At 46.7% G+C, this 25,073-nt stretch overlaps 1 protein-coding gene across 1 annotated transcript in view; it reads left to right on the top strand.

Moving 5' to 3' along the window:
• The window catches only part of PRRG2 (proline rich and Gla domain 2), a 30,381-nt gene that overhangs the window by 3,400 nt on the left and 1,908 nt on the right, over nt 1-25,073 (top strand). The window contains exons 2-6 of the mRNA XM_048516874.1: nt 2,122-2,223; nt 6,946-7,109; nt 15,976-16,021; nt 17,208-17,334; nt 24,586-24,729. Coding sequence (XP_048372831.1) covers nt 2,130-2,223; nt 6,946-7,109; nt 15,976-16,021; nt 17,208-17,334; nt 24,586-24,729 — 575 coding nt within the window. The 5' untranslated portion in view covers nt 2,122-2,129. The remainder of the gene's footprint in view (nt 1-2,121; nt 2,224-6,945; nt 7,110-15,975; nt 16,022-17,207; nt 17,335-24,585; nt 24,730-25,073) is intronic.

The following is a 25,073-nucleotide window of genomic DNA, read 5'->3' as shown; positions in this document are numbered from 1 at the left end:
CCTCACGTACGGAACTGCCTCAGATTCGGTTCCTCCACTCACCTTTCCTTCCAGCACTGCTCTGGAGGGCTGGAGGGACATGCCCATGCTACCCTCCAACCTCCAGGCCGTGTGGAGCCGCAGTATAAGGCTAAAAGAGCTGCATGCGGCTCCGGAGCCGCGGGTTGCAGACCCCTGTTCTAATCTTTCTGAGCTTTTGTTAGTTCTAGATTAGTTAGGGCTAATCTGAGTAAGAAAGGGTGAAAAAAAACAGTTTGCTTACAGTTTTCAAATATTCCTTACAGTGCCATCCTAAACAGAATTGCACCCCATCTAAGCCCAGTGAAGTCAGAGGGTTCAAAAGGGTGTAATAACATTTAGGATTGCACGGTAAGGTTGCAATTTTAAACTGATTTCCGGGCAGGTCTGCCCACACAGGCAATTCAGGCATTTTTTACAGGGCACCAGTGATAAAATACATCATTTGAGAAGGGCATGGTACCGTTCTCTGTCTCATTGCCAAGGATTCTAGACCGGCCTGGGTTCACACAGCACCTTTGGCCAGCCCTCATTGAGCACAATGGGTCATCTTTCTATCAGGAACTAGAAATAAAATAGTTGGCACTTAGGATGTGTAGGTTTGTGGCTATTAATGGTTAACTTGCTCAATAAGTTCATGGGAGGAGGGGGAATGCTAAATGGGTGACTGGTATTCCTGGAATCCAGCCGTTCTGTTGCTTTCCACCTGACTTCCCTCCCACAGAATCCTGGAGCCTCAATTCTGATCTCAAGCTACTTCCTCTGCGTGTAAACAAGGTGACCGGTGCACATCTGCAGGAGGTGGTTGACTTCTATTAGAATGCAGACGGCTGACCTTTTCTGTGGTTTTCTGTGGGTGTTGGTGAAAAATTCATAGAAGGGTTGCCCTGGATTTTAAGGGCGGAAATCTCCGGAGGCTATCTCCTTTAGGATCTGACTGAAGGGGTCATGCTCTTTCTCGTGCCTTACCCCTCGTATCAGAATAAAAAAAACCCAAATAGATTTCATACATGGTTTTTAGTTTAATCCAGTAAAAACAATGGCAAGTCCTTTGGAGTGTTGTCAGTTAACACGTTTGCTAATGTTTTTGTGGCCTACCTCCTATAAAATCCAGGGAGTTTGTTTCTCGGAGGAAAAAAATATCTGCAGTTTTACTAAATTTCTGCAGCTACCGCAGAGGGCCTGATTTGATTTCAGATCAAATACAATCTGGGCCTCTTCCCGTAGTCACTGTCAAGGAGAGTCGCAATTGGATGGAGCAGCCAGCGGTGTCGTGGTTAACAGCAGGAGTACTCTAATCTGGAGGAACCGGGTTTGATTCCCCGCTTTGCTGCCTGAGCTGTGGAGGCTTATCTGGGGGATTCAGATTAGCCTGTGCACTCCAACACACGCCAGCTGAGTGACCTTGGGCTAGTCACAGTTCTTCTGAGCTCTCTTAGCCCCACCTACCTCACAGGGTGTTTGTTGTGAGGGGGAAGGGAAAGGAGTTTGTAAGCCCTTTTGAGTCTTCTTGCAGGAGAGAAAGGGGGGATATAAATCCAATTTTTCTTCTTCTCTGGATACAAATGCTCTCACTAGGCCAGTGATGGCAAACCTTTTCGAGACCGAGTGCCCAAATCGCAACCCAAAACCCACTTATTTATCGCAAAGTGCCAACATGGCAATTTAATCTGAATACTGAGGTTTTAGTTTAGAAAAAACAGTCGGCTCCGAGGCACGCGTTACTCAGGAGTAAGCTTAGTGAAGCTACCGTGCAAAGCTTCAAATGGGTGAATCATGATCCTAGGAGGGTTTACTCAGAAGCAAGCCCCATTGCCAGCAACCGAGCTTACTCCCAGGTAAAGGATCATGCCCAGGCCAGGCTAGATGTGTGTTTGTGTGTGTGTGGGGGGTGATTTTCCACCCCCCCTCCCACATGATGAACCATAGATAGGTTCATCCACCACTACACTAGGCATTCAGTTCAGTCAGTTTCTTGTTTAAAAGCGAAAGCAGGTGGAGGGACAAGTGTGGTTTAAAAGAAGGGGAAGTGGTTTCCCAGAGTGTGTGAAAGGACAACCTTGAATCGTGCCCTTTGTCAACATATTTTTTTTTTACTTTCAGGGCGTGCTATGTGGTACCATCCAGGGCTTCTGTTGTTCCAAGCCGTAACCTTCAGTCTCGCTGGTTCTCTCTGGAGACAGTCTACAGACCCGCAAGATCAAGGTAACTTCAAGAAGCGTTGCAAATAAGGGGCAGTTGTCAAAATCCAGGATCGTAAACTGCGGAGGATCTGTCTTTCAATGCCCAGGCCTGACCGAAGGGTTTCTGGTGCCCTACTCACATAACTTTGCCCACCTCCCTGACCCATAAGGAAGCCCTCCACTCAGGGTGTCTTCACTGGAGCCAGGGCTGTGGCTTGCTGTGGAGTCACTGGATCCAGTGAGGGTGAGAAGGTTCTGAGAGTTGCCAGTTTGAGGTTTGGATATTCCTGGAGATTTGGGGGTAAAGCCTCGAGAGGCGAGGTTTGAAGAGGGACATCGGGTTGTATAATAAGGGCCATAGAATCTACCCTCAGAAGCAGGAGGAGGAGTAGGAGGAGTTTGGATTTATACCAGAGGTGGGATCCAACCAGTTCTCACCACTTCTCTAGAAGTGGTTACTAATTTTTTTTCTGAGTGCCGAGAAGGGGTTACTAAAGCAACCTCCCTGCCCAATAGGGACTGGAGGCGCGTGTGTGCTGCAGCACCACTGTTTGCATCCCACCACCATCGGATCCTGTTATTAAAAATTTTGGATCCCACCACTGATTTATACCCCACCTTTCTCTCCTGTAAGGAGACTCAAAGGGGCTTACAATCTCCTTTCCTTCCCCCCCACCCAACAAGAAACACCCTGTGAGGTGGGTGGAGCCGAGAGCGCTCCAAAGAACTGTGACTAGCTCAAGGTCACCCAGCTGGCATGTGTTGGAGTGCACAAGCTAATCTGGTTCACCAGATAAGCCTCCACAGGTCAAGTGGCAAAGCGGGGAATCAAACCCAGTTCTCCAGATTAGAGTGCACCTGCTCTTAACCGCTGCACCAAGCTGGCCAACGTTGTCTCCAGGGGAATTGATCTCTGTAGTCTGGAGATCCTTTAGAATTCAGGGAGATCTCCAGGCCCCACCCGGATCTGGCGACCTTCTGAGTGCTGTAGTGCAGCTGCAATCTGGGCTGCCACTTGCTGCAGCATCACTCCGGCTGAACCTGGCAATGGGGGACGGACTTCCTGCCACGCGAATGCCTTGGCATGATGTTCTCAGTTGATACAGATCCTGAAATGTTGTGGGAGGCAACGTTGTGCACGGCAATCATCTCGCTCTGAAGAGACCAACACCCTAGGCAATCGACTGCCTAGGTCTGTCCATACTGGAGCCCTCTTTCAGTCTCTGCCTGCCTTGTACACAAAGTCCTGAACAAAATCCAAGGAGGAATTTCTCCAGCTGCCTCTCCCATTAACTGACCAGCAATGTAAACTGCTCTCTGTAACCCCTTTAATGGCTTGCTCATCACACAAGTAATAGCCAATTGAGACATCCGACACTTGCTAATCTGCATTCCGCATGCCATAATTAATGAGCTTCGTGGCAGGGGAAGCATTATATCGCCCAGGAATAAAATACTGAACCTTCTGAGTACTGGAAAACTGCATAGGAACACTGCATCAAAGGGAAGACGGTGCGCTGTAAATCAGCAATAACCATACATTTGTGGTTGCGGTGCCATTTTTAAAAGCTATGAGAAATCAGCTGTTCGAGGCAGAGAAAAGGACAGGCCCCGACAGCTTCAGTTCAGCTTCTCTGTCCTCTCTGAACCAACTGGACACCTTTGCTTTATCTTCATTGACAGCCAATGTGGTGGAGTTGTCAGGGCAACAAACTCTAATCTGCAGAACCAGGTTGGTTTCCCCGCTCCTCCGCGTGAGCAGCGGAGTCTAATCTGGAGCATTGGGCAGAGGCGTAGCTCCAAGGGGACAGGGGGTGCAATGCACTGGGTGCGTGCCCCTGTGGGGGCATGACAGGGTGTTCTGGGGCAGGACAGGGGCGTTCTGGGGCGGGATGGGGGCGGAGGACGTATCAGTGCACTGGGCGTTTTCCCCCCTTGCTACACCTCTGGCATTGGGTTTGGTTCACCACTCCTCCACAGGAAGCCTATTGAGTGACCTAGTCATAGTTCCGTCAAAACCCTCTCAGCCCTGCCTGTCTCACAAAGTATCTGTTGTGGGGAGGGGGAGGTGATTGTAAGCTGCTTTGAGACTTCTCAAACGTAGAGAAAAGCAGGGAATAAAACCCAACTCTTCTCACCAGGTCACGTAGGCAGGCCAAATAACGAGTGGGCATGGCAGGTCATCTTATGAGGCCTCAACGCAGTGGAGGGACCATTCCCAACTGGAGATGCTTGATTCTTCTGCTCTCATGGGGAATGGGAGATGGGCCCAGAAACTCCTGTAGTATCTCGGAAGTCTCTGGGCAATCTCACCACCTGGGCAGAACAGAGCTGAACTCTTTGTTGCCTTGCGGAGGAGCATAATAGAATTGTACTGAGTTCTTTCCTCCAGGAGCAGGTGTGCATACACAATTTTGTTTCTTGATATGCTAATTTATCTTAGGGTTGTCAGCTCAGGGTTGGGAAATACCTGGAGATTTGGGGGGTGGATAAGGTGACCAGATGGTCACCTTTGTGATCCGGGACGGGGAGGCGGCGGCCGCGTGCGCACATGCGTGCGCAGCTGCAGGAGCGCACTGTTTTCTGGGGCTTGCCGTTTCCCGCCCTGTCACAGAGCAGCAAACGGCAAACCCCAGAAAGCAGTGCGCTCCTGCGGCCAGGCACGCGGGAGGCTGCCGCACTGCCTTGCGCCCCAGAAGGCAGTGCGGCAGCCTCCCAAAAATCGGGACAATTTGAGGAACCCGCGGGACAAATTTTTTAAAGGCGGGACGGTCCCGCCAAAAGCGGGACGTCTGGTCAGCCTAGGGATGGAGCCTAAAGAGGACAGGGTTTGGGGAAGGGAGGGGTTTCAATGGAGTTACACCACCCTGCTTGGTTCTTTGAAGTGTTGAAGACAAGAGGCGTTCTGGGGGGTGGGGGGGCTGAGTCATTCAAGGCAGAGATTAGGTATCCAGAGGGTAATCAAACAACACAGTCCGGTCCAAAGTCGGGTTTCAGAGAAGTAGTGGCAGTTCAGCGTGTGCTTTACTCATTGCGACTACACCTTACATCGTCTTTCGGGAGCCCTTTGTCACCCTGCTCCCGGTGCTTCAGTCACAACTACTCATCTGCACTGTCAGCAGGCAGCTAATGCCAAGCCACAAGTCAAGCACTGCACTGCCTAACTTGCAATCCCATTCTCAGCCTCCTCCTACGTTGCTTCAAAGGTGTAAGTGATCTTGGAGGACTGGGAGCATCCGTCTGCCTTTCCTTTTCTGGCTCAGAGCTAGGAGGGGGACGTGATTCCATGCGCCCAGCTCTGAACTCTTTCCTTTGCTGGCTACCGTCAGCTGGCTCTGGACTAGCTATCCAGGGTTCCTCTCCTTCTGATGACTTTCCATTGTCCTCAAGTCCTGGCTGACCCATTGCAATAATGTCATAGAGTTCACCGTCCAAAGTGGCCATTTTCTCCAGGTGAACTGATCTCTGTTGCCTGTAGGATAATTTTTCAAGATCAATTAAGAACATAAGAACTAGCCTGCTGGATCAGACCAGAGTCCATCTAGTCCAGCTCTCTGCTACTCGCAGTGGCCCGCCAGGTGCCATTGGGAGCTCACATGCAGGATGTGAATGCAATGGCCTTCTGCAGCTGTTGCTCCCGAGCACCTGGTCTGTTAAGGCATTTGCAATCTGAGATCAAGGAGGATCAAGATTGGTAGCCATAAATCGACTTCTCCTCCATAAATCTATCCAAGCCCCTTTTAAAGCTATCCAGGTTGGTGGCCATCACCACCTCCTGTGGCAGCATATTCCAAACACCAATCACACGTTGCGTGAAGAAGTGTTTCCTTTTATTAGTCCTAATTCTTCCCCCCAGCATTTTCAATGTATGCCCCCTGGTTCTAATAGCGGGAGATTTCCAGCCACCATGTAGAAGTTGGCAACCCCACTTTTACTCCCATTGGAGACCCTAAAGTAGCTTACAACATCCTCTCCTCCGCTGTACCCTTGTAACAACCTTGTGAGAGACGTGGAGGAGTGGGGAAGCCAACCTGGACCAGACTACGACCCAGTGCATTGGGTCGTCTACCAAACCAGGAGCTAGGAGACCCGGGTCCTAATCGCTGGGCACCTAGCGATTAGGACCTGGGTTTCCTAACTCGTGGTTTGGTAGTCTACCCAATGCACTGGGTCATAGCTTGGTCCAAGGGGGTAGCAGGTTTAGTGGGAGGGTCACCGGAGGTCAACCTGCCCCAGCCCCTCCCAACCTGCATGCTTGCTTATTGAGTTAAAATATCTATATACCATGTTTCCTTCAATTGGTGGGAGTTAAAGTAGCTTACATTACATTTTAAAATACAAACTCGTATCAATTGATATACAAGTAAAAGGAAGGAATCCATAGCTTCCATCCATGGGCTACTGAAAGCTTTGCTTTACAGAGCCTCTAAAATCTGTCCACAGTTGGGGGTCTTCCTCTCGATTTGGGGGAGCCAATGCCACAGCCTGGGCGCATCCATCAAGAAAGCCCAAAGCAGTTCTCCCTGGCCTGAGTGGAGGAAATGACTTGTTCCCTCGTCTGATGATCACAGCAGATGATCGCTTCTGCATTGTTTCCTCCCCATGACGAGTCATTTTTGGAGTCTTGACTCTAAAATAATTTGTGGACTCTAAAGGCCCTTCGGGGGAGGGCGGTTTAGAAATATAACAATAAATAAATAAATAAATAAATAAATAAATAATGTCTGATGGTTTCCTTCCTTAGTGTTCCTGGATGGGTCTGCTGCCCACAAATTCCTGAGCCGTAAACTCCTTTATAATCACTGGGATTTCGAGCTGGTTGTCCCAGGTAACCTGGAGCGCGAATGCGTAGAGGAAGTCTGCAACTTTGAGGAGGCCCGAGAAGTCTTTGAGGACGACTTAAAAACAGCTGAGTATGGGGAGTGGAGCGGGCCTTGGGCGGGGAGTGTTGTAGGATATACTGTCATGATTCTTCAACTGGGGGCCCTAGTTGTGGTTGCCAGGTCCCCCCAGCCCCTGGCAAGGGATGGAGAGGTAAGGTAGCTAGATCCAGACTGGGAAACTCTTCTTAGGGTTAGAGCCTGGGGAGGAGAAGGACCTCAGTGAGATACCATGCCAAGAACCTCAGTGAGATACCATGCCATAGAGTCTGTCTTCCAGAACATCCATTTTCCCAGTGAGATACCATGCCAAGAACCTCAGCGAGATACCATGCCATATAGTTTGTCTTCCAGTATATCCATTTTCCCAGTGAGATACCATGCCAAGAACCTCAGTGAGATACTATACCATAGAGTCTGTCTTCCAGAATATCCATTTTCCCAGTGAGATACCATGCCAAGAACCTCAGTGAGATACCATGCCATAGAGTCTTTCTTCCAGAACATCCATTTTCCCAGTGAGATACCATGCCAAGAACCTCAGTGAGATACTATACCATAGAGTCTTTCTTCCAGAACATCCATTTTCCCAGTGAGATACCATGCCAAGAACCTCAGTGAGATACTATACCATAGAGTCTGTCTTCCAGTATATCCATTTTCCCAGTGAGATACCATGCCAAGAACCTCGGTGAGATACTATACCATAGAGTCTGTCTTCCAGAACATCCATTTTCCCAGTGAGATACCATGCCAAGAACCTCAGTGAGATACCATGCCATATAGTTTGTCTTCCAGTATATCCATTTTCCCAGTGAGATACCATGCCAAGAACCTCAGTGAGATACTATACCATAGAGTCTGTCTTCCAGAATATCCATTTTCCCAGTGAGATACCATGCCAAGAACCTCAGTGAGATACCATGCCATAGAGTCTTTCTTCCAGAACATCCATTTTCTCAGACAAGTCATACCCCATACCATACACTTCGTTGTTCACAGCCAAAGGCCATCACAATATAAGATCCCATCAAATAAAATATACAAAAATAGAACCATGTGCTGCATGTGAAAGATACAAATATGGAACCATATACGATGACAAAAACAACATATAAAACGGTATGACAGCTATCAAACCCTACTGAGCTCTATCAACTGGATGCCCAGTTAGTAAAGAAGTTTATACATTATTTTGCTGTAGAGATAAATTTGGAGCGGATTTTTTTCCCAGCCAACAGCCAAAGCAAACAAAGACACGTTATACCTGATTATGGGATTAACATCCACTAGCAGAAATACCTGTTTGTCCGACGATAAATTTTGACCCATGAGCCATTTTGTTCTAAATGTAATCCTTGGCTCATTACACAATGAGCAAGATAATAGTGAGTCAGTCTTCTACCCCACATACGCATAATCGACCAGGTACTGGTGTATGGAATTAACGGCCAACAAGCAAGACCAACAGCATTGTTTGAAAGTGCAGTCGAGTAAAAGCCATTCTGAGGCTTTGCTTTGGGGAGACCAGCCGCAATTAGAACATAAGAACATAAGAACATAAGAACAAGCCAGCTGGATCAGACCAGAGTCCATCTAGTCCAGCTCTCTGCTACTCGCAGTGGCCCACCAGGTGCCATTGGGAGCTCACTTGCAGGAGGTGAAAGCAATGGCCTTCTGCGGCTGTTGCTCCCGAGCACCTGGACTGTTAAGGCATTTGCAATCTCAGATCAAAGAGGATCAAGATTGGTAGCCATAAATCGACTTCTCCTCCATAAATCTGTCCAAGCCCCTTTTAAAGCTATCCAGGTTAGTGGCCATCACCACCTCCTGTGGCAGCATATTCCAAACACCAATCACACGTTGCGTGAAGAAGTGTTTCTTTTTATTAGTCCTAATTCTTCCCCCCAGCATTTTCAATGGATGCCCCCTGGTTCTAGTATTGTGAGAAAGAGAGAAAAATTTCTCTCTGTCAACATTTTCTACCCCGTGCACAATTTTATAGACTTCGATCATATCCCCCCTCAGACGTCTCCTCTCCAAACTAAAGAGTCCCAAACGCTGCAGCCTCTCCTCATAAGGAAGGTGCTCCAGTCCCTCAATTTTGGGGGATCTGCAATTTTGGGGAATCTGGAGGCTGACAACCTGGCAGTCCCCAGGGGTGAACCACCCAGGGGGACATATGGGGTCAAATGTCCCTGGACTGCGGCCATTTAATCACATGGGGGGCAGAAAATCGTCTCCACACCCCCCCTCCTTCCACCTGGGTCCATACACTGACTTTAAGACCTGGTGCCAAAAAAATTGTTTGGTCGTGTGGGGAGAGGGTGGCCACCCATACAGGGGTGGGGTGGGCGGACAAAACTCAAATTTTGCACCGGACTACATTTCCCCTAGATACGCCTCTTGCAGTCCCTGATGCTTTTTAAGGTCATTTCCAAACACACAGTTATTCCAGAGCCTTTTAAAGAGCCAACAGTAACAAACAGCATATTTAAATCCAGCTCCTTCTGCTCTCCTGTGTCACCTATCTGCAGAGTTAAAGGGGAATGTTTAAGCTCAAGTTATAACATATTTATGGATAGGAGCAGCAGTGGCGTAGTGGCTAAGAGAAGTGGCTAAGAGCAGGTGCATTCTGATCTGGAGGAACCGGGTTTGATTCCCAGCTCTGCCGCTTGAGTTGTGGAGGCTTATCTGGGGAATTCAGATTAGCCTGTGCACTCCCACACATGCCAGCTGGGTGACCTTGGGCTAGTCACAGCTTTTTGGAGCTCTCTCAGCCCCACCCACTTCACAGGGTGTTTGTTGTGAGGGGGGAAGGGCAAGGAGATTGTAAGCCCCTTTGAGTCTCCTACAGGTGAGAAAGGGGGGATATAAATCCAAACGCCGCTTCTTCTTCTTCTTCTTCTTCTTCTTCTTCTTCTTCTTCTTCTTCTTCTTCTTCTTCTTCTTCTTCTTCTTCTTCTTCTTCTTCTTCTTCTTCTAAATCTTGCAGTTGGCATGGGAGTATATTACTGATTATGCACAAAGTCTTTGCTGCGTAGTGGAGGCCAGTGTTCGTTGCAGCGAGATTTCTCGTACGGGCGTATTTTCTGGAGCCCCCCCCCCTTTTCACTTTCCACTCTCTTTGCGGCAAGTAAAACCACTTACAGCACAATTTAAATCTTGCTTTGCCGCCAGAGCAGGACAGATTTTGCGATGCTTCCTATATAGAGAATACCTTTCCAGCAACTTCCCCTAAGGCATGGACGTAAGCATTGCAACCATGTGAATGTATGGAATCCTGGTGGGTGGCAAGGAAACAAAATTCCAGGCCTCTCTGGGAAGGCACATAACAGCGCTGATTCAAAGCTGTTGCCTCAGTAGAATTCTCCATGCCAGAACAAGTCTGGGAACCTGAGAGCAGGTAGATTCCTAGCATATTCGGGAGCCACGTGCGTGGCCTCAGGCATCTTAGCGCAGAACTGTGTCTGGACGTCTCTGGCTTGGGGAGGCAGGGAGCGAAACCAGCACCTTGAGATGACTGGGTGAGAGGGCCTAATGGGTAAAGTTAGTGCAGGGCATGTTTACGCCCCAGTTTTCCTGGAACAAAAGGAGTTGAACTTCTAGAGGATTGTGATGACCCAATTCACACACCCATTTTAAACATTTCAGCTCAGACTGACTTTTGCAGCGCATTCTGGCCCGTTTGTGTTTTTCAGTTGCCCTTTGCCAGCAGATGGTAATCTTTCCCATTTAACTGAATCATAGAGTCACAGAATCATAGAGTTGGAAGAGACCCCAAGGGCCATCAAGTCCAACCCCCTGCCATGCAGGAACACACAGTCAAAGCACTCCTGACAGATGGCCTCTCTTTAAAGACCTCCAAAGAAGGAGACTCCACCACTCTTGGAGGCAGTGAATTCCACTGTTGAACAGAGCAACAAAATGACATTCCCTGGTGGAAGGTACCCAGTATTCGTATTTCCACCCAGAGCTTCCTCTCCTCTCACTACTCTCTCCCAAGCCCCTCCCTGCCCCTTATCCCCTTCCACTGTCTAGTAAAGAAGAGTATCAAGGTTTGCATCTGTGTGGGTGGGTGTGGCTGTGTGAAAATGGACTTTTGCTATGACAACAGGAGCAGCAAGCATGTAAGAATGGTTGAGCTCAGGTCTGTGCACACATCTCTTCTTGCTCTGCTACCTGCTGCGGCTGCCACTACCCACCTTCCACTCCAGCACTTTCCTCTGTCCCACAAGTTGTAGAAGAAGAAGAGTTTGGATTTATCCCCCACCTTTCTCTCCTGCAAGGAGACTCAAGGTGACTTACAAGCTCCTTTCCCTCCCTCTCCCCACAACAGACACCTTGTGGGGTAGGTGGGACTGAGACAGTTCTGAGAGACCCGTGACTAGCCCAAGATCATCCAGCAGGAATGTAGGAGTGCGGAAACACATCTGGTTCGCCAGATAAGCCTCTGCCACTCAGGTGGAGGAGTGGGGAATCAAAGCCGGCTCTCCAGATTAGAATCCACCTGCTCTTAACCCCCTTAACCACGCTGGCTCTCAAAGTGTAGCCCCCTACAGCATATAAGAATCAGTCCAGCGCTGAAAGCGGATGTACATCTACCTGCTGTTGTGCTAACTGGCCCACGTTGCTGAACATCTGTGTATGAAGTCCAGTGCAATCTTAAGCCGAGCCATGCCCTTCTGAGCCCCTTGAAGTCAACGGACTCAGAAGCATAGAACTCTACTTAGGATTGTAGTGGTCTTCCAGATCATGAAGACGACAATGTAGAGTAGTGTCTACAGGATGTGGTATTACCAGGATATGTTGTTGATCACGCATACATAGAGTTGCCAGCTCTGGGATGAAAAATACCTGGAGATTTGGGAAGGAACAGGGACAGAGATTTGGGGAGGAGAAAGACTTCAGTGGGGTCTCATGCCATAGAGTCCACCTTCCAAAGCTGCCATTTTCTCCAGGAGAAGAGATCTCTGTTGCCTGTAAATCAGCTGTAATCCCAGGAGATCTCCAGCTACCGCATGGAGGTTGGCAGCCGCACTCACATATCATATCCAGCAAAGCTATTTCCTGTCCTATCCCTGCAGCGATACCACTTGGGGCAAACACCCAGGGATTTGCTTTCGTCAGCAGGCATAATTAGGCAAACTAAATACGTAGGCCAAACACAGGTTGTATTTGCATGTTATATAATATCTGAACAGGGCAAACGCTCTACAGAAGAGAACTCAGTTAAGAGGTGGGGCTTGTAACCCCAACCCTGCTTGTTGTAATAACAATAACAATAATAACTGGGGAAAAAGAAAGTGTGGATAGTCGATGTTGCAGTTCCTGGTGACAGCAGAATTGATGAGAATCAACTGGAAAAACTTACACAATACAAGGATTGAAGGATTGAACTACAAAGACTCTGGCACAAACCAGCAAAGGTGGTCCCAGTGGTGATCGGCACACTGGGTGCAGTGCCTAAAGACCTTGGAATGCAACCAAGTCACCATACTGGCGCTGACAAAATCACCATATGTCAGCTGCAAAAGGCCACCCTACTCGGCTCTGCACGCATTATTCGTCGATGCATCACACAGTCCTAGATGCTTGGGAAGTGTCCGACGTGTGATGTAATACAAAATCCAGCACATTGATCTTGTTTGCTGTGTATAACTGTTTTTGTATCAATATAATAATAATAAGAAGAAGAAGAAGAAGAAGAAGAAAAAGAAAAAGAAAAAGAAAAAGAAAAAGAAAAAGAAAAAGAAAAAGAAAAAGAAAAGAAGAAGAAGAAGAAGAAGAAGAAGAAGAAGAAGAAGAAGAAGAAGAAGAAGAAGAAGAAGAAGAAGAAGAAGAAGAAGAAGAAGAAGAAGAAGAAGAAGAGTTGGATTTATAGCCCCCCTTTCTCTCCCTAATTCCCTCATATTTAGGGCAATATGGAAATCCACCTAAAATGTTTGGTTGTCCCTTCGTACCACAGAATATGGCTGATTTTTTTTTATTTTTTTAACTTTTAAAAAGAAATGGTGTGTATTTATGGTGTTAAAAGTTAAAACATGTTGATATTATACAATGCTATACATATATTTAATGCATTTCTGAATTTTTAAACTTGTTCCGTGCCATCTGCTGGCCGTGGTGTGACGTCTGCGACTTCTGCAGCACTCCCCCCAAAACTCCCATTTAATTTCTGCTGCCGACCGGTAATCTATCAAAACCACGGTGGGGAAAATCGCATCGGCGATGCGGAAGGGATCACTATTTCAGGAGGACTTGCTCCTGCGGAGGGTTTCTTCCCCGTGGGCTGTTGCCCTCTCGTGTTCATAGCTTCAACTGCAAGTGAGGAAAATAAGTGAGGAATCCTAGGGAAGCAAGCCAGGCCGTGCCTAGTCACATGGGACAAGGGATTCCAAGGTTCAGTGGAAGGGGATTGGTTTGCTTTGCCACAAAGGCGTGGGTGGAAGCAGCTTTCTAGGAAGGGTGGACCCAGGAAGGGCCCGGCAAAATGGGGATTTCCTGATGAAAGCACCTCTGATGGATGAACCGTTTTATTTTTGCCGCCCACGCTCACATGGGGCTCGGTCCTGAAGATGCCAAGCCCTGGATTCTGCTTCTGAAAATTACGTAGCAGTAGGCATCGAATTCCCTACATCACGTTAGTTCATCTTCTTCGAATTCCCTATATTACGTTAGTTCATCGAATTCCCTATATTACGTTAGTTCATCTGGGAGCAGCAGTGGCGTAGGAGGTTAAGAGCTCGTGTATCTGATCTGGAGGAACCGGGTTTGATTCCCCGCTCTGCCACCAGAGCTGTGGAGGCTTATCTAGGGAATGCAGATTAGCCTGTACACTCCCACACACGCCAGCTGGGTGATCTTGGGCTAGTCACAGCTTCTCGGAGCTCTCTCAGCCCCACCTACCTCACAGGGTGTTTGTTGTGAGGGGGGAAGGGGCAAGGAGATTGTCAGCCCCTTTGAGTCTCCTACAGGAGAGAAAGGGGAGATAGAAATCCAAACTCTTCTTCTTCTTCTTCACCTCTGGCATGTTTAGGCTGGCTGGACGAAGCGTGTTTCTGAACGCTTCGTGCCTTTTACAACCAAAAGCGACAAAATTCAGAGCAAGCAGCAGTGTAAGAAAGCCCAGTTGCCTATCTGCAGTAACATTACTGACCTGTTGATTAATAATCCACACAGTTTGCACAGCCCAAAAGCTGGCTGTTTTGGGTTCTGGAGCCTACCTAACGAAGCAGGGAAATATGCGTGTTCCCTTGCTCTCAAAACACAGTAACCGCACGTATCCGGAGAATGACTGTCTCCTACACAATCTCTCTTTACATGCGTTTGGTGATGATGGCTGAAAAGAGATTTGCTTAACTTGCAGTGTTACATATGCTTTTGGGGGGAACAATCCGCATTGCACAATGGGGAAATTACTTCTGAGTAAAGAGCAGGACCAAGTTGCTAGAGGGATGGTCAATCCAGTTCTCAATCTCTGTCCTGGATTGTCAGGACCAGAAGTCAGGATTCCTAGATTTTATTGGAGGAGGAGGAGGAGGAGGAGGAGGAGGAGGAGGAGGAGGAGGAGGATTGTTGTTGTTGTTGTTGTTGTTGTTGTTGTTGTTGTTTATATTGATACAAAAACAGTTATACACAGCAAACAAGATCAATATGCTGGATTTTTTATTACATCACTCGTCGGACACTTCCCAAGCATCTAGGACTGTGTGATGTATCGACGAATAATGCGTGTAGAGCCGAGTAGGGTGGCCTTTTGCAGCTGACATATGGTGATTTTGTCAGCGCCAATTGTTTTTAAGTGCCGTCCAAGGTCTTTAGGCACTGCACCCAGTGTGCGGATCACCACTGGGACCACCTTTACTGGTTTGTGCCAGAGTCTCTGTAGTTCAATCCTTCAATCCTCGTATCGTGTAAGTTTTTCCAGTTGCTTCTCATCAATCCCACTGTCACCAGGAATTGCAACATCAACTATCCACACTTTCTTTATTATTATTATTATTATTATTATTATTATTATTATTATTATTATTATTATTATTATTGTTGTTGTTGTTGTTGTTGTTGTTGTTGTTGTTGTTGTTATTATATTAATCTTGTCTACCGCCCTCCCCCGGAGGGCTCAGGGTGATGAACAGCATGAATACAAGTAAAAACAAAATAACCTAATCAATCAACCATAAATAGATAATTACTAGGGTGGCCAACCTCAGGGGGGTGGCTGGAGGTCTCTTGGGATTAGAAGTGATCTCCAGATGACAAAGATCACCTGGAGGGAACGGTTGCTTTGGAAGGTGGACTCTGTGGCATTATGCTTCATTAAATTCCCCTCCCCTCCCCTAACTTCAGTCTCCTCAGACTTCGCTCCCAAAATCTCCAGGTACTTCCCAACACGTAGCAGGCAACTCTAGTAGTGAGATTAACCAAGTGATGAGAATGAGCCTTTATTCCTGTTGTGTAGGGCTGCCACTTTTAAACCATCCTCATCAGCTTTCCCTTAAAAAAAAAAAAACTATTGGAACTGCAGCAGCAGGCTCATTCCGCACATGCAGAATAATGCACTTTCAAACTGCTTTCAGTGCTCTTTGAAGCTGTGCGGAATGGCAAAATCCACTTGCAAACAGTTGTGAAAGTGGTTTGAAAACGCATTATTTTGCGTGTGCAGAAGGGGCCGCAGTTAGCTAAGATTGCAAAGGTGACTCTTTGCATGCTGATTTCTGCATATCAAATCCAGGCTGGATTTTTGGTGACCCCAGTGCAGTGGGGACAAACATTCAATGGTTGTCCTTAGAGCTCAGTATCTGAATTTCAAAATAAAGCTGGAGCTGTTTCTTCCCGTCAGGCCATGCTAACATTGCCCCTTTCTCTTTCCACCTTTTTTTTTTCTACAGAGAGAATTCTGGGAGTCCTACCCACACAATGGGAGAGGAGGAGCAAGTGAGTGTCAGAGCACAAAACGGTTGCCGAGTCTCGCATCTGTTTTCCTGATGCCCCCACTACACACCTGGTTCTATTTTCCAAGGTTCTGTTAGAATCACTTTGGCCCCTCCCACCCATGCACTTTCAATCCACTTCCACAATGGTTTGAAAGTGGATTTGGCAGTTCTCCACAGCAAAATCCAGCTGCAACATGCACTGGAAGTGGATTGAAAGTGTACTATTCTGCATGTGCGGAAGGGGCCTTAGAAACAGTTGTGCATCTAAATATGTTTATATTGACAACAATGCTTCCAAAAAGGAAAATACAACTAGATAACTTAGCTGCTGTTTAGTTAGCTTAACTTCAACGTTTTGGTCTGTATTGTGATATGTGGGATTTTGTCTGAGCCGTGGCCCACTGGGGTTAGATCCAGAACCTAATTTTAGTACCAGATTTTGTCTCTGGATCATGGGAAGTGCTAATGCAGCTGAGGGGGCTTTTAAGCATGCACAGAGTATTTCCCCTTCGTCCCTGCAGAACCACAACTGTCCTCTATGTATTCAAAATATGAAGAAGAGGGTCCACATGGCACACTTGTGCCCTTTCTTGCAACCCCATACTTGCCCTCAGGTCCATAATTGTTTTATTGCAAGAGTTGGCCAGCGTAATCTCTTACATTGGGTCCCTCTGGATCACAGAAGCTACATCCCCCGTAAAGCATACACCCCATTGGTCTATCTAGTTCAGTGTCATCTACTCTGACTGCAGTGGCTCTCCAGGATCTTAGATTTATGGAGGAGAAGTCGATTTATGGCTACCAATCTTGATCCTCCTCGATCTGAGATTGCAAATGCCTTAACAGACCAGGTGATCGGGAGCAACAGTCGCAGAAGACCATTGCGTTCACATCCTGCATGTGAGCTCCCAAAGGCACCTGGTGGGCCACTGCGAGTAGCAGAGAGCTGGACTAGATGGACTCTGGTCTGATCCAGCTGGCTTGTTCTTATGTTCTTTTACATCACCTGCTACTTGATCCTTTCAACTGGAGATGCCAGGGACCGAACCTGGAGCCTTCTGCATGCAAAACAGATGCTTTGCCCCTGAGCCACATCTCTTCCAGGGCATCTGATTAGAAGTTCCTCCTGGAAGATTTTGCAAAGGCGAACAGATGCTACTATTAACTGTTTCTCAATCTCTCTGCAGGACAGCCAGGTGTGGACGTGGCTGGCTTGGTGGCAGGTCTTATAGCAGCGCTGGTATCCATAGTCATGTTTGGGATTGTGGCTATGTATTGTTTCAAATACCGAGCGAAGCAGAGGAGCCAATCCAGGTATGGATGGAGATCCACCAGAAACTAGTGTCTGGAAGAAGGGTCCCCAAAATGTCCCCTGAGAGCACCTGGGGGGTGCCAGAATGGTCTTATAGCAGCATTGGTGTCCATAGTCATGTTTGGGATTGTGGCTATGTATTGTTTCAAATACCGAGCGAAGGAGCCAATCCAGGTATGGATGGAGATCCACCAGAAACTAGTGTCTGGAAGAAGGATCCCTAACATGTCTCTTGAGAGCACCTGGGGGGTGCCAGAATGGTCTTATAGCAGCGCTGGTATCCATAGTCATGTTTGGGATTGTGGCTATGTACTGTTTCAAATACTGAAATTAAGCAGAGTATCAATCCAGGCAGGCATTGAGGATCCACCAGAAGCTAGTGTCTGGAAGAAGGGTCCCCAACATGTTTCCCACAGGTGCCATTGCAGCCACCAATATCTTTCTGGCACCTTCCAGGTGCTTTCAGGAAGTGGATGGGGCCAGGTAGCGCGTTTGCTCTGTGTGAGCAGATTGAGGAGGGGATAAGATTGACCTATACTGCTGTTCTTTCACATCATAAAATCCCCCAAATGTAGAAAATTAAGGGGAGGAAATAAGCTGCAAGAATGTTTTTTTTTCTTTTTTAATGCAGATGACTTTTTTAAATGTAATCCCCACTTGCGGTTTGTAGGGAGCTGTAAATTCTGTTGCCTCAGCATTTTACTGCCTCTGCTGCAGGGACAGACCGGGCCATGGAATGGTTTTATGCTATAAGCATTCCTCTTCAGAATGTATGATCTAAATACTGGGGAGAATAAATAAAGGATAGCCCTGGTCCAGTAGGAGGAGCCAGCAGGGCTTCACAGTTAGGAATGGGTAAAGCAAATATAACAGAAGGGAGTACGGATAGCAAGACTGTTGCGCAATACCGCAGTTTTGAGGACAATCTGAAGGAAATATTCATAATAGTACCGAAAGCATGAAGGGTCCTATAGCTAGCTGAATGAAGAGAAGAAGAAGAAGAGTTTTGGATTTATACCCCACCTTTCTCTCCTGTAAGGAGACTCAAGGCGGCGTACAAACTCCTTTCCCTTCCTCTCCCCCCGACAGTGAGGTAGGTGGGGCTGAGGGAGTTCTGAGAGAACTGGGACCAGCCCAAGGTCCCCCAGCAGGAATGTCGGAGTGTGGAAACACATCTAGTTCACCAGATAAGCCTCCGCCACTCAGGTGGAGGAGTGGGGAATCCAACCCAGTCATCCAGATTAGAGTCCACCTGCTCTTAACCACTACACCACACTGAGATGTGTTGCAGGGTGATACCTGTACCTCTGAGAAAACCCCCAGGTTGCCCAATCCCAGATGGATGCTATCTCCAGATGGGAAAACTTACAACCAGCTTTTCTGCTGGTAAAAAAGGAAGCAGGGCATCCCTGCTGACTACCTAAAAAGGGAATACTAGGGACCATGGGACAAAATGTGCAAAGGAAGTTATAGTATGAAGGGGAATTGAACAAGATTCAATTAAAAAAACCAAATATATAAACAAAAACAGTTGGATTCTGCTCGTCGTTACCTGCTTGCTCTGTAAGCCGCCAGCGGAATAACAATGTGAGCTGTGCTGTTAAAACTGATGCTGACTGATCTTTTGATAGTAATGAATGTTGATTGATTGGGAATGACTACGACTGTTTTAACCGTGGACCACATCCAGTCGTCTTCTTTTCTCTCCCATTCATCTAAGAGGCAATCAGTTCTACTCTTTAGATTATGTCAGTCAGGTTTCAGCTAATGCACCTCTCCGCTGCTTCTTTCTCCGTCGTATTTGAAGAGAGAACCTTGTCCCCTTGAAGCTTTTTCATTCAAAACACTATCCAATTCGAAGGATTCCTTATGCAAAATTGTCCAGAGGCTAATGAAGTCTCCACGTAACCTTCAATACTTAAAATGAATCCACCAGTATCTTTTTTGTGGGGGGGTGGGGGTGGGGAATAGATAGCATCATGCTGTCTATCTATAAAACAATATATATGTATATATATATGTGTGTTTACACAATCTGGTTGTTTTTTAATGTATTTATTGATTGCTGCTGAGTTTTATTGGTTTAACTTATATGTTGTATTATTTGCTGTCAGGAACAGCCGTGTTGGGAGCCGCCTCGAGCCCTTCGGGGATGAGGCAGCCTATAAATTTAATAAATAATAATAATAATAATAATAATAATAATAATAATAATAATAATAATAATAATAATAATAATATAATTTATATAATAAAATAGTTACCCGTATATACCGGCGTATAAGACGACTGGGCGTATAAGACGACCCCCCCACTTTTCCAGTTAAAATGTAGAGTTTGGGATATACTCGCCATATAAGAGTACCTGCTGTATAAGACGACCCCACACTTTACAGATGATTTCTCAGGGTTCAAAAGTAGTCTTATACGCCAGTATATACAGTACATAGAATCATAGAGTTCAGAGGGGCCATCCAAGCCATCCAATGCTCAGTGCCGGATCAGTGTAGAGCAGTGATAGCGAATCTTTTCGAGACCAAGTGCCCAAATTGCAACCCAAAACCCACTTATTTATCGCAAAGTGCCAACACGGCAATTTAACCTGAATAGTGAGGTTTTAGTTTAGAAAAAATGGTTGGCTCCGAGCCGTGCATTACTCGGGAGTAAGCTTGGTGGTCGTCGGTGGCTTTGCTTTGAAGCAACTGTGCAACTCTTCGAACAGGTGAATCACGACCCTAGGAGGGTTTACTCAGAAGCAATCCCCATTGCCAGCAACCGAGCTTACTCCCACGTAAAGGATCGCGCTTTAGTTTGCATGAAAACCAGTGGGGTTTAACAGCGCTTAACAGGGTTACCTACACTGCTTCCCCAAAACTAGGTCTTAGGTTTAATGCTAATAATCAAGCCCAGCAGCCCAGCCCAGCCCAGCCTAGATGTGGGTGGGGGGCGATTTCCCCCCCACATGACAAACTTGGCACGTGCCCACATAGAGGGCTCTGAGTGCCACCTCTGGCACCTGTGCCACAGGTTCGCCACCACTGGTGTAGAGTATCCTTGACAAGTGCCAGAGAGGATAAACTGATCAGCTTCCTAGGCAGCAAATTCTATTGCTGACCAATGCTTACTGTAAAAAAAAATTCCCTCAATTTTCCTTTTAAAAAAATTAATTCACCCAGAAACATATTAATTTGTCCCGTCTAATCTCGTTATGTCAAAGACCATGTGTTGCTATAGTAAGAGACTATAATGCTTACTCCATCCTATAGTGCACAATACTATTTATTTACCTGCTTCATTCATAGCCTGCTTTTCTCGCTGGGACTCAATGCATGTTACAAAATATAGGCAACAGTTCCGTCAGACGGCACAAGATATTCAGTAACCAAACAATCAGACTAGGATTATATAAATTAGAAAACTATGCAAACAGAAAGCTCTCCAAGGCATAAGGCTGAGAGTGGATTAGAAAGGTACAAATCAGTGCAGCAAAAACCAAAATGGTAGATTTCTTCTTAGCAAAAATTAAAGAGAAGCAGTCCACAAATCTCAATCTCCAACAGACTGACAATAAACTATGAAAAAACCAAGGTATTGGTCTTCTCTAGGTGCTTTAAGAAGCTCACATGGGCAATGAAAAGCACCCAAGTCGAACAGGTTAAGTGCTATAAATACCTTGGCCTCTCATTCTCCTTTAACCTTTCATGGGCAACCCAGAGGAAGGCAGCTCTCCTAGCTACATCTAATAGTACATGTCAGCACTTACTACGCTTTTTTGATGGTAAGTGGCCACTCCTTTATCCCTCCTGTCTCCTCAAATTTTTTCAATGCCAATGTCGCCTCGAGATTGTTTTAATGGAGTCCCAAATTGGATTCAAGCTTATTAACTACTCCTTGAATTCTCTTCAATCCATATTTTTTCACAAGATAACTGGACTTAAATTGCGCGGCTCTATGCAGCCCTTTTTGTCTGGAGTTAGGTCAAAACTCCTTGGAATCATCAGCTATTGAGGACTTTTAGATTCTGGCTGCAAATTCATTTTCTCTCGGACTGTAATCCCCTGGTCCACCGCCTGCTCTCTGGACACCCATTCCAACTTCTGGTTTTCCATAATTGGAAGAAAAAATTGCCTCTCTATCGGACTGTCAGTGGATTCACTTTGCCCTTTGTCCTATCTCAGAAGCTTATAGGAAATTAAAAGGTCAACTATTGGATAGAGAGCTCTCCACCTTAATCACTGCAGCCAAGAAAACGCGGCTCCCCCCTGCATTTCTCTCTCCCCCCATTTGAATGGGGCCACTTTGGCACACTACCTGTATTGTTTAATAAACCCTGTTCAAAGGAGAGCCATAATGCTCTGTGTTCACTGTTATGCCTTCTGCCTTGTTACATGGCAGATTTAATAAGCAAGAAAAGGCTAAAAGATTGTGCCCATGTAACGATGGCTCAGTTGAATCTCTGGCCCACCAATTACTTCACTGTCTCAGATTCAAGGAAATCAGATCCAAGTATGTGAATCTCACTCCCTTACATTTACCCGACCTCCCCGATTTATTTAGATTACACTACTTGTTGGACAACCCTGATCCTTCTCTCTGTATGATAGTGGCAGACTTTCTCCTGGAAATTACTAAATGCCAGTAGATTTCCTTTGTCCTAACATGTATATCCTATGTTGTATATGCTTTTTAATCTGTTTTTATTATTGTTTTACTGCTGTCTATGCCAATAAAGGCTTGCTTCTTAAAAATCTCAATCTAAAGGTGCAGTACTTAGGTGAAGTTTTGGATTACATCCATAGTTGAAGTTGGATTGTGTCCAGCAGCTGTGTGCATTATGGAGGGGGTTATTTCCAGATCAGAGGTGACAGACTGTGGCTGGAAAACGTTACATCTCAATCTTCTCTGGTAACAATTCGCGTAACCAATAGCATGGAAACTCCCAACTGAGGCTTGGTTCAGCGGTTGTGCCAAGCCGTGGTTTATTTTAACTGTGGGGAGTTTGTAAAACCAGGATTCATTTTGTGGAAGGGCATTCAAATTCTGGTGGGCCACGAATGCCAGTTTAGTTGTCCTCGCTGCTTCCTTTGTTGAGACCTGGCTGGTATCCCAGCCTGCATTGCAGAGAGTGTGGCGCAAGGAAACCAATTAGGGTGTCTGCATTTATACATGAAAGACCCCTCTATTTAAGACTGTGGTTAATAAACCGGTTTCAAACTATGGTTTCAGACCCTCATTTGACATACTCTAATTAGCTGTAGTTAGTGGAGTGGTCTGTGTTTGGGCAATTATTCTAACCGCAGTTTAATTAAACACTGATGTTTGAACCCAGCTTGTATCTGCTTAACAAGTACAGGAATCGTTCCTTCACTGTGTGTACCAACAGCTGGCATGTACCTTGTAAATATTCCATCCCATAATGACGAATCTGATAGAATACTACATTTCTTTCCCTAGCAGTATCAGTGTTGCGTACACAGATATTCTGTACTCTGGAGAAAAAAAATATTTATTTTTGTTTGTATCCTGCCCTGTCTCATTTGACACACATAACAACTGTGTGGGATAGGTTAACCTGAGTGATAATTGTTTTCCATATGGAAACAGGTCCTGTGTTTTCCCTGTTGCCACTGTGGCTCCTGATATAGCACAGTGGCAGTGGGGCTTCCATGGGGCAAGTTTCCCTGCGTTTTCTAAGCTCCAGTTCCCCACGGCAGCCATAGGAATAATTGGAAATTGGAAATTGACCTGCTGTAAAGATAATAGTGTTATCTGTCAGGTTCTTCAAATTCTCTGCTTTCATTTAAAAAAAGGAAGTATCTCTGAAAGCTGGGAATTCAGCAAAGCTGACGAATTCGATTGTTGTAACACTGGTCCCTTCTGCAAAGGCAACACAAACAGGTTAAATGAACCTGTGTTGCCTGTATCGCTGTTTGCACGGCGGGTGCAGGAGTCATCTGTGGGCCTTTCCCCACTTACCTTAAGCCCCGCGCTACTCTCTTCAAGTAGCGCGGGGTCCTTAGGCACTCCCCACGACAGGGGCGGCCACAGCGAAGCCGCTCCGACGCTGCCACGGTCGCGCCCCCTCAGCGCGCGGCATCCCTGGCGCTGGAAAAAATGGCACCTGTTGATGACCCCGTGCAGAGCGTGGGGTCATGGGGACGCCCGGGCACGCACCAGGGATGCCGCGCGCTGAGAGCAGCGCGGCATAGGGGAGATCCCTTCGAGTGGGGAAAGGCCCTGGGATTGCTGAGATCCCGACATCAGGATGTGGCATGATTCGCACAGGAACCACTGTGTTTCCCTGCGAACAGTGCACCCGAGAATCCCCTGCACACACTTACCAACACAAAATGGCGGCCGCCTAGAGAATCCACTCTAACGACGGCCACCTGGAGAATCCACCATAATGGTGGATGAGAGGGTGGAAAATAGAATACTTTCTGCTTGCCATAGTTCACACAGGCAAGCAGGAAGTGTCTGAAACCCAGGTTAGCGGGGGAAAGTTGCTAAGTTAGCAACTTTCATTTAGCCCGGGTTCAGCCAAATATAACGTGTTGGAAGCATTTGGGGGGCGAGTTCTGTGGGAACCTCTCCCCCATAACGCTTTTTTCACACCCCTTAACCCATTACAATTGGCCTTTGTGGAATCACCATGACAGTGGTCAATCTTTTGAAAGCCCTCCAGTGCAGAGGTGGTGGCCACAGTAGTGGACTGGGTAAGGTGACTTGGGTGGAACTGGGCAATGTAGACTTTCCATCCCCCAAGGCCATCTGCATTTGCTTTCTGAAAAAAATCACAGCTAATCAGAGTTGGGGAAAATGGGGGAAAACTAAGAGGTGCACACAAGCACCACAAAGCATGAAATAAGCTCTGGTTTGGGTTCCCAATAGCCTCCAAGCTGGTGCAAACAACTCATGCATAAGTTACCATAATGGCTGGCCATCTTCTTCTTTAGCACTGAGGAGATAATTGAGTCTCAGGAAACAGGGCTTTCCAGGTCAAAGGTGCACAAGTGAATGTACAGTGAAGTCATGACTTGGAGGACTCTGGCTCTGAGGAGAATTATCTCAAGAGGATCTAGTTCCCCTGGGCTGAAATCTTTAGTTGTTCTTCATTTGCATGATTCTTTTGTGTCAAGATATGCTTTTCAAGTAAACGGAAGCGGACATTGCCAAAGTTCTTTGGCAGGATTTGCAAGCAATTAAAGTCTGGTCGGAGTGGTTGCTTGATCCTTCTCCATTTTCCTTAACAGGATTGAGGAGCACCTCTACCCAGAGATACCTCTAGCCTGTTATAGTGAGGTGCCAAAGCCAGAGACTGCACCTGGACTTCCATCTTACGAGCAAGCGTTGGCATTTTCAGGTGTGCACGATGCACCTCCCCCACCTTACAACAGGTATGATGACAGTCGGGGTCCTAGCCCCAAGAACTCTTCTCCCAGAAGCATCCAAAGATTCCTAGTCAGATAGCGATTAGTAGGTGGGATCGAGGGATCAATTTGTCAGGGCTGTTCGACAGTGGAATTCACTGCCTCGGAGAGTGGTAGAATCTCCTTCTGTGGAGGTTTTTAAACAGAGGCTGAATGAGCATATGTCGGGAGTGTTTTGATTGTGTGTTCCTGCATGGCAGGGGGTTGGACTTGATGGCCCTTGGGGTCTCTTCCAACTCTACGATTCTATGATTAGCAGAGGGATAAAGCACGCTATCCAGAGCAGAGGGAAGGAGGAGCAGAGAAGATCC

The sequence above is a fragment of the Sphaerodactylus townsendi genome, linkage group LG15 (genome assembly GCF_021028975.2).
Source record: "Sphaerodactylus townsendi isolate TG3544 linkage group LG15, MPM_Stown_v2.3, whole genome shotgun sequence".
Lineage (NCBI taxonomy): Eukaryota > Metazoa > Chordata > Lepidosauria > Squamata > Sphaerodactylidae > Sphaerodactylus > Sphaerodactylus townsendi.
Note: the sequence above shows the minus strand (reverse complement) of the source record. Positions and strands in the feature narration are given on the sequence as shown.